The sequence below is a fragment of the Coenobita brevimanus genome, chromosome 71 (genome assembly GCF_032717465.1).
Source record: "Coenobita brevimanus isolate Jiangsu-jjx chromosome 71, ASM3271746v2, whole genome shotgun sequence".
Taxonomy (NCBI): domain Eukaryota; kingdom Metazoa; phylum Arthropoda; class Malacostraca; order Decapoda; family Coenobitidae; genus Coenobita; species Coenobita brevimanus.
Genome location: NC_137024.1, coordinates 48,487,501 through 48,504,515, shown reverse-complemented (window position 1 = coordinate 48,504,515; position 17,015 = coordinate 48,487,501). Strand labels below are relative to the sequence as shown.

Below are 17,015 nucleotides of genomic sequence, written 5' to 3'. Positions count from 1 at the left end.
CATTAATGGGACACCTTAAAAAGACGTCTTCCATTGCGTGAGAGAGAGAGAGAGAGAGCGCGCGCGCGCACACACACACACACACACACACACACACAAACACACACACACAAGATCTATCGATGTTTTGTAATTTATCATATAGCTATGTACGGATTTCTTCCTTTCCTTTTCACTTTAACACTTTAAAGATGCCGTCTTTATGTACAGTAGCTTGTTCTCACTCATACCAGGCAATTTTATTCAGCTCAGGAGAGTCCCCTGGCAGTGAAGGAATAATAAGTTACAAATAGCGCCTCCAGTTCAAGCAACCTGTCCTAAGTTAAAAAAAAAAAAAAAAAATCGTCTCCATTGCATGAAACAAAATGCAAATGTGCTCCTGTGGCTGGACTGGTGAATAATGATGACCTCAGTGCGGTTCACCAATAATGCAGGTGTACTAACTAAACAGGCGAAGTGATTTGGAGGTCTCAGAACCTCTCCTCCTCAAATGTTAAACCCCTTGTGCTTAGCGGTCTTAATGACTCTCTTGCAATCTACGGGCATAATTATATTTTCATTAAAAATATTGTGAACAACTAAAACAGAGTTGGCGTTGAAACTTCAGTTCCTCACACTTGGTGTGTATAGGAAACACTGCTTGATGATCATTATTATTTTTTATTACTGAGTTACAATTGTGCTTATTTTGCATTTCCAGTCCTGATGCACAGAAACTTGTTGACAATAGCTTACTCTCATAACAAAACTGATTCTTGAGTGAAAATAATATTGTGGTAGCCTACTATCGGCAACAGAAGTCTTGTCGCCTGCTTCTCTCCCTGGACTTTGGAAATTAGTCCGATGAATCCAATACAAACGTCACTGATCATCTGTGGTCAGACTCATCAGTGATGGTTTGCTATATTTCACCGAACTGGTTTTCAAAGTTCATGGAGAGAGAAGCAAGAGGCATCTTTGGGAATCTGTTGCCGACGGTCCCATAATACTACCTATGAAGATATGAACTCGGCCAACAGCTAACTTACAGAAAATGAAGGGGGAACTAACAACCTTGGGTAAAGTATAACCGATGGTCGGAGTGGCTGAATGTGTACCGACAAAGAATGTAACTGGGGCATTACGGTGGAAAAGAATATTTAGGAGTAATATGTATAATAAATCGCTGTGTGAATGGTGCTAGAAAGCGTCCTAACTTACAAGTATACGGGCATAAAGTACGAGTATTGCAGTGCCAGTAGGCTATTCTCACCAGCTTAGGAAATTTTCCAAAACCATTTCCTAAAGGGATTATATTGTATATTACGTTATTATTCTCTGGTACGTTATTTTTTTTAATTAACACTGATTTCACAAATGATATACAAAATGAACTACGGTCCCAGACACAACTAAAAGAACAAGGAGATGCTGGGAGCCTTCTCCGCCCACGGCCCGTATTCTCGTCGACTTATGAGACCTCTTAGCACCTTTTCCGTACCCATGTATTTTGCATTCAGCACCTTACCATTCTCTTCGATCCTGTTTTTTTTTTTTTTTTATCTTTTTTATGCCAACATCGATTGCTTAAAAAACACTGAGATCAACGTGGCCTATATGGAAATAAATCGGTAAGGAAAAGGTCTTAAACCCTTCGATAAGGCTACGTCTTCTGTATTCTTGTTATTATAGGGGACTTTATTTACCTTAGGTAATTTTTTTTTTTTTTTTAACTGGAGGAGCTTCATACAGCCTTCGTTAATCCCTCCACTGCTAAAGCATTCTCTTAAGGTAATTAAAATGTCAGGTAGTAGAGAGAACAATATATAAAAATGAAGCCACCGTATCGAAGGGTTAATAGACGAGAACACAACCCCAAGACACTCAAATATGCAGTTTGCCTTCCAGGACGATGACGGACGGTCCCGAAAGATCCACACGACCATCATCCCTTACCCTCACCTCCACCTCTCCACCCCGAGGCGACACCTGCCGGCCTGAGGGAAGAACAACATTAAATACCTGAAAAATATAAGCGAACATTCTCCATATAGTTTTTTTTTTAATATAATTTTTTTTTTCTCTCAGGACCTAAAATTGCCATCCCTTCATCTTGAATCCTTATTTGGAATAACAGATTAATAATGGAATATATGATGATAGTCACGAAGAAGTACTATCCTCTAGTGAGGCAGATTGTCAAAATTATGGAGACATGCCGGATAAAAGCACCATTTTTTTTTTTTCTGTTTTTCTTTAGGGTCCTAGCTTTGAATCTGAGACCGGCGCCAAGCAATCCAAGCACCATATCACATTTATGAGGCATTTTTGTGAAATTCAGAAATTTACGTATGTGAAAATTGTGGGGGAAATATGATTCATTTGTTATGTAGTCATAACTAATATTTATGAATCAGGGCTAAAAAGTTTTTTGTAATTTAAGTATTTTATAATCATTTTACTATTACAGCTTGATGTCTGGACCTAGAAAAATATCTGAAATGTACATATTAGTAGTAGTATACAAAGTATCTTTTTACTTCTATTTTTGAGCATATTTCACTAACAACATAGAAGCCCTGTTAACACTGTTAAGAATGTACATAATGAACTTTCGATAACATTTCAATTACTGAATGGACAGAACACTTTATCTGGCACAACATATGTTTGCATGTTAACGCTAGAGGAAAATAAATCATAATACTGGATGCAGCAGTGTAGGATAGTGTAGACTTGTGTGCAGGTTTATTTTCTATCTAGCCACTTTTCACATCGCAGCTGCAGAGTTCAGTGCATCTCCAGCCTGACTTCTCGCACGTACACTAGCACTTTTGCAGACACATCTGACAAGTTCATTCCAAGCGTTTGCAGCCATGGGCAGATATCTCCAGACAGGAAGCCAGAACTTCGACTTAGTGTCAAGTGTCCAACCACACCTTTCTGCAGATGGAGTCTGATGTTAGACTTGTTCACATATTGTCCAGATTCCAGCCTGGTATGCAACAAGCTTTGTGTGCTATAGCAGAGCGTCTTGTGTTGGAGGAATCTTCTCCATTGTCCTGTTCTTCTGGCAGAAGAGCTCTCTGCGTGCTTCATTCACCGACTCTAAACTGCTGGTCTTGTCACAGATGATGGCGGTGAAGTGTTCCAGTAGCTGGAACTGCTGGGAATCCACTGTCACTGCTGCGTGGGGATGTGCCACTAAGTAATTGAAGGCTTCAGTGATCTCAGGGTATGCACTCCATGCTTCCCATGTCGATTTCTTCCCTTTTCCAAAGAATGTGGATGTTGTGTCACACCCTGTGAAGTTGTGGAATACTGGGAGTGCCATGGACTTCTCTTTCCCAAGGGCATGACAGATGATATTAATGTGCACATACGTGAAGTTTTTGCCACTGCCAAAGGTAGCCCAGATGTCTGCTGCTGGATACTTGCTATCAAATGAAACTTGCCAATGATAATGACAATAACATCAGTATCAACAGTGCGTACCAAACAACTGATACATCCACTCTCCAGTGCATCCAGCAGGTGGATAAGAAGCCTTGTGTCAGCCTCTTCATGATTACATGGTAGCACACAGTGGACAGTACCTCTGCTGATCACCGTGGCACCCGATGTTATAAACATCTGCTTTCCATCTGGGCAGTCAGTGGAGCCAATCTTGTCTGAGAGGAATTGGAAGAGTTCCTGCTTATTGTCAGGATCAAGAAGGAAATCAGGCTAGTTGCTTGGCGCTTTTGTCTGCTCCGCTACGTTTCTCCTTACACCTTTTCCTCCTTTCTCTCTCGTTGATTCTTTGATGCTGCTCTTGATATAGCTGTCCCAAACCACACCAACTCTTCTAGAGGTGTCTAGCTGCTTGATTATGTGTGGAACAAAGACTCTGTTTGCATAGTCATCAAACGTACTGATATTGGTGACTCGGAGAAACTGTATCACTGCAGCACCATCAAACACTTTCACATCAAAAGCGGTAGATGGCTCTTTGTGTGTATCCTGCGTCAGAATACCTATAAGGTCAGACTTCTTTCCCTGTCGCAGTTTCCCACTTTCTGAGAGGGAAGGTGGATGTGGGTGATTTTCATGTTTGAAAAAGGTTCCCATGTCTGCTTGAACGTCACCTTTGATGCTACTAATAATTTAATTTTCCAGCACTCTTATTGGTCTAGATAGCAGCCTGCAACATTAAAATAATAAGAAAATACATAAAATTAATAAATGTGGTGGTAATATTGCATGCAGGAACTTAAAAATCACTTTCTAACCAACCATCCTTATTTTCCTGATTTTTATATCTGAAAATATCAAAGAATTATAAAGATGTCTCATACAGGCAGCAGATCGCTCAGACTATTTGGCGCCGGTCTCAGAATCAAAGGTAGGACTCTAAAGAGTACAAGAAAAGAAATTGGTGCTTTTATCTGGCATGTCCCCATCTTCATGAAATCAGGCGCTAAGCTGCCTGCCTACTGTGAGCGACGCACCATATGCTGCAGAAGGATGAAAATCTGCGCCAAGTCAGAGTAAAACGAGCGTATTTCTCGCTACTCGTATACACTTATCGTCTCGGTTCTCCTTATCTGCTCATGCTTTCAACACATTCCCTCCCTAAATTGAAAGCAATGAAGTTTATATAATGTTCGGATGTTAACGTTTTATAATGCTAATGAGATTAACCAAAGACTAACAAAACTGCTTTATAATGCTAATGAGATGAGCCAAAAACTTCACCACACATCTTATGACAATGAAAATGGTAGACTGTTCCTAACAATGGCAAATTAGTGAAAGAAAAAATAAAAACAATCCCATTCTGCCCCTTTAGGAACGTAGGAGAGGATAAGGCTTGACTCCTGTAGTTCATATCATTATGGGTATAAGACTGGCCTATATCTCTGGCAACAGTATATGTGGCAGTATAAAAAAATCCAGTAATTTCCTGAGAATCTGAACTGTTGCGTCTGCTTTTCATCTACCCCTTGAGTGCTCGACCACTGCCCAGGGATATTATAGCTTCTGAGAACAGCATGACATTTTAAGTAGTGCAGCGAGCATATATCCTAAAAACAGACGAAGTTCAATATACTGGAAAATCAAAGGCTACCCAAGTCTTCAGAATAAAGGAAGAGAGAGAGAGAGAGAGAGAGAGAGACAGACAGACAGACAGACAGAGACAGAGAGACAGAGAGACAGAGAGAAAATGCATCAATAGTACTCGTTCGCCCTACAGACAATAAATATGGTATTGTTTCTCGTGCCGTGCTTCACATTCTGATACTTGGCATGAAACTGTGACTGATTCTAAGGGAGGAAACACAGTTCTCACATTGCTGTTGCCATCTCCAGACGTATTTATTCATTTTAGGATAAGTTAGTCGAACTGAGGGGAGCGTCAGATTTAGCCTTCATAAATGCCTTCACTGTTTAAGGTCTTTCCATTCGGATACAAGTGTCAGGAGAAAGCAAGAACGAAATGAAAATTATGTTATCAGGCTGAAGGGATTAAGTTCTTAGTTCTCTAACGTTTTGGACCATATGAGGATGAACTCACTGTAGTCTGGAAAGTTAGAGAAATGAAGAAATAAAACCATTTTCCCGTCTTTTCCTTCCCACCAGTCTTACAAGATGAAATTTTCCGAAACACTGTCAATTTACTCTTGAGGTTCAGTTTGTATGTAAGTATGTATGTATGTATTACTATGTATGTATGCGTAGGAATATAACCTCCGAACCCTGATAAACGTTTTTAACGAAACACTGCATGCCCAACCACTGGGAGACATGCCGAGTTTGGTCCAGAAAACTGTCTTATGAGGGAATGTTTTGGCCACTTTTGCGGCCCACGTCCGATAAGAGCAAATGCTGTCGTCAGTGTTCTTGCGTACATTATTACATCAGCTGTGCATTATGCTGTTCATCTCGACTTCATTTACATTGCGACACAGCATAGCATACACCAGCATTTACTTTTTTACCAGTCAGATGGAGACATATGGTGAAACATTGTTGAACTTGGATTCCATCGAACTAGATGCATAAGATACTTCGTTTGTATTTCTCTCACCTTCTAGATTCTGTCCACCCATTTACCAGTGGGAAATAGAGCTGAGGCGAGAATAAAAGTAAGATAAATATTTTAACTCTGTAACTGTCCTGCGGAGTGTCACTAGTCTCCGCCTACTGTATCTTACAGTGGACTTCTTTTCTATCAGCAATGGCCCATACCAGGACACATAACCTGGACAATTCAGATTTCTTGCTCAGGTCCTATTGAAATTTTCGGTAGACACGACCAACCTATCTCGTTCACAACATAATACCGTACAAATATTGACATTTTCTGACATGCCCTTCCACTGCGCACAAAGGACTTGGATTATTTTTCTCTCAGCAATGGCTCATGCCACGACACATAACCTGGGCCTCGCGCAGTCTCCGGTTGTCCTGGAATGGTCGCGAGACTCTGAGGCCGGAATAATAATTCCAACAAAAACAACAGTCTCCACCTATGTAGTAGATGGAGACTAATAACATGGCAGCCAGAACTTTATGAATAAAATAACTGTACAGTCAATGTCAAAAGTTTGCCTGCTTTGCCACAGTTTCTATTTCACACGTAGGACATGTCCATCACTCTGTTCCCTGGCGCATCATAAAAGAAGTTATCTATGAACAAAAAGACGTATCAAACCTCTCTCATTTATGAATATTAGACAGCAGAGGAAGTGAGAAAGAGAAGAGGCGAAATATTAGTCAGGATTTTGTCCTCGACCGTACAGTACAAAACTCTATGAAGAACTTACAACGAAGGCTGGAGACGCCGAATTTCTTTGCCCAGAACGGACCCAGGACGGTGTGCGCCGAACCTGTGGGGTGTACACACATAAACAGAGGTAACCACAATAATAATTAGTGCATTATTAACCTTTGCTACCAAAAGTTTCCTCCGTTAAATAAAATCGTCTGACGGTGACAACCGTCCTCCCTTTTTTATACCTGTCTCATCCCTAACATCTCCTTGCTTCACGCATACTATTTATGACTATTTCTGCTCAGTCAGACAATATTCAAACTCTCATTTACTCTTTCATTTCTATTCTGCATTTTCTTCCTTCCCTCCTCTCTCTCTCTCTCTCTCTCTCTCTCTCTCTCTCTCTCTCTCTCTCTCCCACACACACACACACACACACACACACACACACACACACACACACATACACACACACACACACACACACACACACACACACACACACACACACACCTGTCACCGGGTCCTCAGGGATGCCATTCCAAGGTGCGAAGTAGCGAGAGAGACAGTGATATCCAGATGTGCTCTCCTCCCCAGCCGCCCCCCTCAGGTCCCCCGCCAGCGTGAGGATGATGCCTTTCACCACAGACCCGTCGTGCAGGCTCTTCCACGAGATAGGATCCGCCTTCAAGGTCTCCAGTTGTTCCCTAAAGAAGAAGATGTTGAACTGGGTGCCTGAAGAAGAGTTTGGGGGGTAGTTTAGTCATAATGCCGAATAATCTCTTCACTAAGGGAGGTTTGTTCTAAAGAAGGAACAGATTAGCTTCATCCCAATAGATGTTTATATATTTATATGTTTGTTTATTTATTTATGTGTATCCGACTTTGGACATAAACAGTCTGTTCCCTAAATCTTCCTATGCTCAATAGACAACGTAACACATCTTCATGTCACTGCTCTCGTGCACTACCATACAGAGCACATGCTACCTCATTCAGAACTGGTGTGATGGTATTAGTGGAGGTACTTTTATGACATGAAATTCAGACCCTCAAACCCTTCTCACCCCCAGCAGGTAATTGATATCTCTTTCTTTAGATAAATAGTCCACCAGTCTTCCCACGTAACTTAGTATCTTAGTTCAGATCCTTAGACGAAAATGAACTCGAGACCTTTACACTGTTTTCCTCCCCACTTCTTTCTTTCTTTAGTTGGGGAGTTAGTTAGTTGGCTGCTTGGTTGGCTGGTAAAGTATTGGAACATATAGGAAGAAAAACCCCACCTCGTACATGATTTGTGGAGCCTTATAAGGAGCTTCTTTGTGGCATGTGAGACCTGCACCTCAGCTATCTTCAGCCCCCCTGCCGCCCTCGCCACCAGGTGCTCGAAGTGTTTCTCCTCTGTCGGGGTGAGGGGGCGGGGCGGGTTGGCGGGGAAGTCCAGGCTGATGCGTGCTCCCTCCCGCCTCGCAACCAAAACCCCGCTCTTGGTCTTGAACTCAAGGTGCTCGCTCTTGTTTTCTGCGGCCATAGAAGACGTTATTTGACATTATCTACCAATAATCTTTCCTGTTGTTTACATATTCTTGTAGTCTAGTATTATTTTTTGACAGGAGCTGCCTAGAATGGATCGACAGGCCTCATTTATTCTTATGTTTGTAGCACTTTGAGGATTCTACGATTCAATCTATGCTAAATAAAGACGTCTGGCGTTAACCGGAATAGAATGCATTAGCTACAACAGTTGTTCTGACCAGGAGAAGGTGAAGCACAGTGCTGCTGTTGCTTGGGCAGGAAACAATAAAATAAGCCAAAATACATAAATCCATCATACCTACAAAAGAAGGCTGAAAATTAATGTTTCTCGACTGCACGAGGGGCATTAAGGCAATCAGTTTTATCTAGTCACAGTCCTCCCCTATAATACGACATGCAACAATCGAATTTACAGCCAGGTCCCAAACTCTCAGGTGAGCAGGGGCATGGGGGAAAGACACCTACCCAGAGAGTGGAAAATGACGTGTGCTGTGGCGAGGGTGGCATGCCCGCAGAGAGCAACCTCGTTCGTCGGGGTGAACCATCGCAGGCGAAATAGGGAGCACGTCTTGAACGGGTTTGACTCTCCCACCGCTCCCGTCGCTGGACTCACGTAGGCGGTTTCGGATAGGTTGAGTTCGGCCGCAACCTTCTGAAGTGTTTTTTCTTCAATGGGCTGTTGACAGAAGAAAAGGAAGAAGTATGAGAAATAATAATAATAATAATAATAATTATGATGATGATGATGATGATGATAATAATAATAATAATAATAATAATAATAATAATAATAATAATAATAATAACATAAGCAACAACAATAATAATAATTATAATAACAATAATAATAATAATAATAATAATAATAATGATGATGATGATGATGATGATGATAATAACCATCATCATCATCATCACCTCATTATCCATTCCCTTTTTGTCCCGTATAAACAAAACCATAGGGTTCCGGAGCTAGGCTACACAGTCCCGACACTTACGACAAGGATGACAAGCAGCACTACCCCCTGAGTGGCATTATGTGATCAGTAAACCCAACGATACCACGAATGGAAACCCATACTCAAGGTGGAGTGCCTTAACCCACTAGACAACCAGGCGTCATTTAGTTATAGGCTACAGTCACCACCCAGCGCAGTAAGTAGTTTCTGGGCCCTGGGTTACAGGAAACCATGTGGCATGCCTTTCAGTCTAGAGTCACCTGGAGAGAGAGAGAGAGAGAGAGAGAGAGAGAGAGAGAGCGCTACATAGAGTAGGTGAGCGATGGGTGCCCCATACCACAAAGTACTAAAATTATAATAATAATAATAATAATAATAATAATAATGATGATGATGATGATGATGATGATAATAATAATAATAATAATAATAATAATAATAACAATAATAATAATAATCCATCCATCCATGCATCATCCAATCCTACATACCCCCAAGAGGAGCGTAGGAGCCCGGGGATAGGCAGTTGGTCTCGACATTTAAGATGAGAGTGACCAGCCTCACTCATCCCTGAGTGGCATTACATGAGCAATCAACCCCAACCATCCCTTGAATATGAACCTGCACTGGCTCAATCCGACTGGAGCGCAATAATTACCCACTAAACCACCTGGTGCCAAAATTTGGTTATATGGTTACCACCAGCGTAGTAAATGGTTTCCTGGTGTACAGGAAACCATTTGTCTTGTCACTCAGTGAAGAGTCACCCACAGGCAGAAGGAAATGGAAAGAATGAAGGAAAGAAAGACAGAAGAGGGAGTGTAACGTCACCCGTAGGCAGAAGGACAAGGAAAGAATGATGGATAGAAAGACAGAAGAGGATGGAAGGAAAGAAGAATGGAAGAGAGGAGAAGGCAGACACCCGAGAGCAGCAATACATCGAGTAAGTGGATGGTGAGCGTCCCCACCTACCATTAAGCGCCCCCACCTACCACTATATATAATAATAATGATAATAATAATAATAATAATAATAATAATAATAATAAAATAATAATAATAATAATATCATCATCATCATCATACCGATTCTCTCTCAACTAATACATGAGGGAGAATGAGATCCAGACAGAGGACACAAAATATATTATAACCATCAATAGCGTGTCATATTAAATGGGCCACACACCCACTCATTCAAACTTTCGAAATTTCAGTTCCACCACACACACACACACACACACACACACACACACACACACACACAGGAACATGCATGCCAACTCATATTACCAGATATACAAATATCGGAAAAAGGAAGAGTTAAGTAAATCAGATAAAGGAAAAGCAAATGGTCCTGACGAAATTTCAGGTTGGGTGCTACAGGAATGTGCAGAAGAGTTATGCAGACCATTGTATTTAATATTCAAGGAATCCTTAGGTCAAGGTAAACTACCTGCTATTTGGAAGAAAGCAAACATTGTTCCCCTATTCAAGAAAGGGAATAGACAGAAACCACTCATCTACCGACCAGTATCACTGACCAGTGTTTCAAGTAAACTACTAGAAAAGCTGATAAGGAAAGTTTGGGTAAAACATCTACAAGAGCACAGTATGATAACAGAGAGGCAGTTCGGTTTTAGAAAGGGAAAATCATGCGTTACTAATCTATTAAGCTACCATGATAGTGTAATGGGGTGTATAAAAGCCTGCGTTGCCTAGAGGCAGAGTGGGGATCCTCTCTTTGGCTCAGTGGTAACATACGAGTGTAGGAAGCGTGAGGGCCTGAGTTCAAATCCCGGCCAGACTAGTGATTAATTTGTTAAGTTTCAGTTCCGTCCTTTACATTGGTGGCAGCGGTGGGATGTGAGGCGGGGCTTAGAGGGCCATGATGTTGACAGTCTTAAGCCTCATATCCCGGCGATAAGCTGTCAGTGTGGTTCGCGAGCTCCTCCCAGTGGTAGCCTCCAGTGTGCTACGCTACCAAGAGTGTTCGAAACTGACCAAATTAATCACCAAAGGGAAAAAAAGAGTGATATAATGGGGTGTGTAAAAGCCCTCGTTGCCTGGAGGCAGAGTGGGGATCCTCTCTTTGGCTCAGTGGTAACTTATGCACGTATGAAGAGTGAGGGCCTGAGCGTGAGGGCATGAGTTCAAATCTCGGCCAGACCAGTGATTAATTTAAGCTTCAGTTCGGTCCTTTACAATAGAGTTACAGAAACATTACAGGAAAGAGAAGGATGGGTGGACAGCGTCTATTTAGATTTCAAGAAAGCATTTGACAGTACCGCACCAAAGACTTTTATGGAAACTGTACCATCAAGGAGGTATCCAAGGCAATCTGTACTGTTGGATACAGGATTTTCTCAGAAAGAGGGAAATGAGAACAGTATTAAGGGGAAATTACTCGCCATGGAGGGAAGTGACTAAAGGAGTTCCACAGGGCTCAGTGCTGGCACCAATTATGTTTTTAGTATATATAAATGACATAGTCAGTACCACTGGAAATGGAAGCTATCTAAAAATATTTGTGGATGACGCAAAAATACAAAGGAAAATTACTAACACAGATTCTTGCAAAAAGCTGCAAAGGAATTAAATAAGCTTCGTGAATGGAGCAATAAATGGCAAATGGAATTTAATGTGGACATGAGTCATGTAATTAAGTTTGGTAAAACTAAAAAAAGACCGGATTGAGATTATAGGTCAGGATGATCAAGATTCAACCCTACATATATCAGAAAGGGAGAAGGACCTAGGAATGATTATCAATAACAGTCTCCAGCTGACCAAATCAATGAGAAGGTACGTTAACATGTATACAATACTTGCTAATACGAGAATAGCATTCACATATATAAATGAAGATGCTATATAAATGCATTTCAGGGAAAGAGAAAATAGACATATATGAATATTTATAACCTATGGGGAAGCATCAGCAAGAGGACACTGAAAAAAAAAAACAAAAAAAAAAACATAGAGGCGATAGTTAAAGACGTAAAGAAGTTCAGTTTCCCAAAAAGGGCATTTGATCAGTGGAATGCACTGCAGAGTGAAATAGTGTGTGTCAAAACTATTTACAAATTTAAGGACACGTATAATATAAATGGTTTAATACACGGGACAGTACGAGATTGACTCATTTCTGTAAAGATGCAATTAGGCAAAAACAATTAGTTAAGAACACACAGCTAACCACAAATGATACGTGCTCCGACTGCAGGATTTGCCGTGACGAAATAACGCACGTAATGGAACACTGTACATCACCTGCCACCCTAAGACACAGACGCATCAACGGTGTAGAGAACACATGGGACGACCCCATAGGGGAGGTTACCAGCTGTCGACGGATCTGCTTGTTCAGGCAGTTCAGGGTTGAGCATCAACAGCAACATTAACTTATTCACACATTCACTAACCATAGCCATCCACCTTTTGGCAGTCTAAGGGATATCATCTCATCCTGACTGTCTTGTTTTGTAAGCTAGTAGTAGTAATTGATTTCCCCCCTGTTAGGGAAGGGGGGCTGGACCACCTCGTAGCCCAGTGCTTCGTAAGCTCGTTCGTTTGAAGATTTCCTCCACCTATAGTGGAGGCCGGGCCATACATTAGCCCGGTTTTGTAAGCTGTGTGTGTGTAGATTAGTCCATCTTTTGTAAGCTGATTACATTTACATTAATCAGGTTTCCCTGAGGACTTGCCTAGTCCATTCACCAACATAATGAACAAAGATCAAATGGGGAATCTTGTAAGAAATTACATTTAAAGACTCACCTCCAGATGTGGCACAACGGCCGCTGGGTTCCCTGCAAACGGTGCAGCCGTAAAGGCATCTACGGTGTAGATTTTCAGTATCATCTGTGTCAAAGAATGCACATAATCAACATCCAGTAAGAGAATTTCAAATGTTGTTTTTTAGGATGCTTCAACAATTGTATCTTCCATGCAGAGCCCTTGCATTAATCAGGAAAACAGCGTTAAAACCACAGTTTCCCATCGATCCACTGCGTCGTAAGATAAAAGAAAACCTCAATGTTAGGGTAACCAAAATTTTCATGTACTTTTGCCCATATCTATGCATGCGCACCTATCCTGTACATACAGTATGTCTATGGCTGTATGTGCGTGAATATATACATATATATATATGTGTGCATATGCGCCTCTCTCTCCGCGTACGTACAGTATGTGTACATATGAGTGTGTCATTGTGTTCCATTGTTCATTCCTAAACTTGTAATGCTAGTTATTACAACTTTATACCATGTATGCATCATTGTATCTCTTTGTTCATTACTGTGCTTGCACTGCTAATTACTTCTGTACCTTTTATGCCACATATGTGTAATGTAACCTTTTGCTCTCACTCACCTATCCCTGCTTAGCCTTAAGCGACAGTGTTCCCCAGAGTGTTGGGGCTTGTATTGAATGGTAAACAAAAAAATAAATAAATAAATAAAAGATGGTTGCTTAGAAGGTTCAGGACAGGTAGAGTACACTTTGAATATACGAGAAAATGTAAGATTTTCAAGAGTTTGCAGTCTTTAGGGGTGCCGTATCATTCCACTGTAAACATACGCTTTATGCGAGGCAGAAATAATTCTCACCAAATCAGCCCTTCTTCCAGATAGACTGTTATAGTTTTTCTTATTATTTCTGGGGTGTTAAATAAATGTTTCCTGCGAAATTTAATTGTTTCCCCCGTTGTTTTTACCTGTGCTCCGCTGTGTCAACTCGTTTGATTTATTAAGCGTAATGCCGGAAAGGACTGTCCTAACCTAAGTGTTTAACTAAACCTAACCTAACTTAGATTAACTGTACACAATAATTTATTCTAACCTAATCTAACCCAACCTAACCTAGCCCAACATACAGTTGGGAAGGTGGGAAAAGAAGTCCACCTTTCAATACGTTGGTTAAGATTCTTCCATTACACCGTAAACAAACAACCGTCCAGCATACTGTAAGGTGATAAAAACAGTGGGAATTTTTTTTAGCAGAAAGAGGTAATTTACTACCCTGAAAAGTCAGAAGAATACAGAAAACAATCTGGAGGAAAATGAACTGAATGTATGTTTACGCATTCCACTCATGACTCATTAAATAAAATGCAAAAACTCTGCTTAAGACTATGTTGTGGTGGAGTACGGTAAGTTCACGCTTCGGAACTTCTATTTATCCTTATTAGTAACAAAAAACTCACACCATCATTTGCTGTATATATCCATGATCTTAATTAGTTATCAGAACAGTCCACGTAAAAAGTATCTGAAAAATCTTACGTTAGCAATGTGTCACATGCAGACCTGAAGAGATTTTGAAAAACAAATGAAAGTTACACGCTGATGAAGCACTGATTCTCTTGTAAGTTGTATAAGTGTATGGTATGCTATGCGTTCACTACTTCCTTTACAGTTCTTCGAGCCATGTCAAAGCTCATATGCTAAGCTATTCTATCTATCTCTTGCCAGACGCCTCCCGCAAGGGGTGGCCACAAACAAATTGCCTCATGTCACCCTCTCCAACGCCATTTCACTGCCCTGCTCCCAGCTCACACCACTCTCCCTCATACACCTCTCCACTCCATCCCTCCATCTCATCCTTGGCCTCCCCCTCCCTCTCTCCCCCTCCACCACACTCACATACACTCTCCTCGTCAGTCTCTCTCTCCATCCTCTGTGCCTATTAGTCTACTAATACCAAGTCGGTTCACTTTCCGTCAGTGCGCAGGGAGGCATGGCTTGTGCGACGTCAACTGGCTTAAGTACCAGAAAATGTAAAAAAGGGCAGAATCAAATTAAACATTTATGGTAAGGGAAAATGAAGAAGGGGAAGAAGTGGGGACTCGTTTAACCCTATAATATAGCAGTAGGTTCCCTCACACCCCTACACCTTCCCTCACATATTACAGTCCTTTCCCTCACTTCTCCGGACTGAAAATGTGTCATGGTCTGATAAGTGGAGCAAGCATACACTACACTCACCCTCATGGTCAGGAGTCAGCTGAACACTGGGGTCTCATGCTAGAGCCAGTCGACGTCACTCCGATGCTCCGCCTTCTGCGAGAGCTTGGAGCTGTTTTAGAAGGAAGTGATCCGACTTGGTATTACTAGACTTAGCTCTCTGCATGGCCAAACCACCTCAGTGCGTTTCTCCTAACGCTTCCTATCACATCCACATCCACACCACAACTCCACTTCCTCATTTGTCAGTCTCTCCATGTGACTCCACATGCTTCTCTCAAATAACTCATTTCCACTGCTCTCGCTCATGACTTCTGTCCCTTCAATAAGGTCCAAACTTCACTTCCATACGTTAGAGGTGGTATCACAATACTGTCATGTACTAACTTTTTCACTTCCATGCTTACTGCCCTGTTTCATATCACTGCTTTCAAGGAACCAACAACCTTTCTTCCTTGTTGTACCCTTTCAAGCACTTCGCCCTTAAACTTCCATCCTTACTCATCACACTACCCAAGTACTTAAACGCACTCACATTTTCCATTTCCTCCTCATCCAACCTCACTGTACTGTACATTCACTGACTTCACTTCTCTTGAACACCATAACTTTACTAAGCTTTTCAACAATAATGGATGGGTTACAATTATACTTTCGGTATTTCAGAATCTTAGGGAAGAATAATTGCATCAGTATTTCAGAATCTCAGAAAGGAATTATAGCATCGGTATTTTAGAACCTTAGAAAGGAATTATGTCACAGGTATTCACCCGGGGTGAAACGTAGCTAAATGTTTGGTAACTGGCCAGTCAAGCATCACTCTTGGGAAACTCATCCTCAAGTAACAAAAACACTCACTCGTTTTCGTTCTGTTGGTTAACTTTCTAACGCCTCCCCTTGTCAGTTTATTTCTGCATATTGCACGCTGATATTGTTGCCTCTAATACTTAATGCAAGATATGTCGATACCAAAATAACTTTAGAAAAAGAAATATCGTGTATTATGGAAAATAATCACTTAAGAAAAAGTGTTCATCTAGGACGTCCCTCAAATATGAGCCTTTTTTGTCCAACATATACTAGAATTTTTTGGTCAAGTAATTTGTTGGTCTTCACTCCCCTACCCGAATGAGTCTTTTTGTAGTTAATTTCTGCCATCCTCGGACGATTTTATACAGTAGTATAATACAGCTTGGGAAACGCCTTTCGTGTGGAAGGGGTTATGGATAGCTGACCGGTCGACGCCTAGTATTTGTGACGGCAGCAATATGTGATCGAAAAACTGAACCTCCTTAAAGATATCCGAATATATGCGCATACCTCCTGACCTTCCACTCAACTGGCCCCGTAAACCACTGAACTACCAGGCACAGACGCAAGACAGAGAATAGGAGAAAAGATTACGGGCGATGATTTGAGAAGAATGGATGATAAGAGGGAGGACAGAGAGGGTCACATACACCAGTCAGATTTCACAAATGATGTTTCGTTTATTTCCTAAACATATTGCATAAGTATCTAGCTCAGGGCATACGTTAGTTAGTCCTTTCTCTGAATTTCAGTACGTGGAGTTGCTGGACACCATCTCGTGCAATCGCTTTAGCGATCCTTCCTAACAGAATTGCTGAAACTGGAGAACTTTCAGTAAGGTATATTGGTGATTGCTAAAGTATTGTTTCTTGATAGTCGGTGGCAACCATTATCTACTTAGTTCATGTAGTGTTGCCTACTTTTCCCTCACCTTTACTATTGTGTGTGTGTGTGTGTGTGTGTGTGTGTGTGTGTGTGTGTGTGTGTGTGTGTGTGTGTGTGTCT

At 41.3% G+C, this 17,015-nt stretch overlaps 1 protein-coding gene across 1 annotated transcript; it reads right to left on the bottom strand.

The window, feature by feature from the left end:
• Nucleotides 1-1,798: 1,798 nt before the first annotated feature.
• LOC145406672 (phenazine biosynthesis-like domain-containing protein 1) lies at nucleotides 1,799-13,095 on the bottom strand. The gene is made up of 6 exons (XM_080277765.1): nucleotides 13,012-13,095; nucleotides 8,738-8,948; nucleotides 8,020-8,257; nucleotides 7,250-7,443; nucleotides 6,789-6,851; nucleotides 1,799-1,976 (listed from the first exon to the last, which is right to left on the bottom strand). The coding sequence occupies exons 1-6, from the start codon at nucleotides 13,093-13,095 to the stop codon at nucleotides 1,864-1,866; spliced, it is 903 nt and encodes a 300-aa protein (XP_080133891.1). The 3' UTR covers nucleotides 1,799-1,863.
• Nucleotides 13,096-17,015: the final 3,920 nt, after the last annotated feature.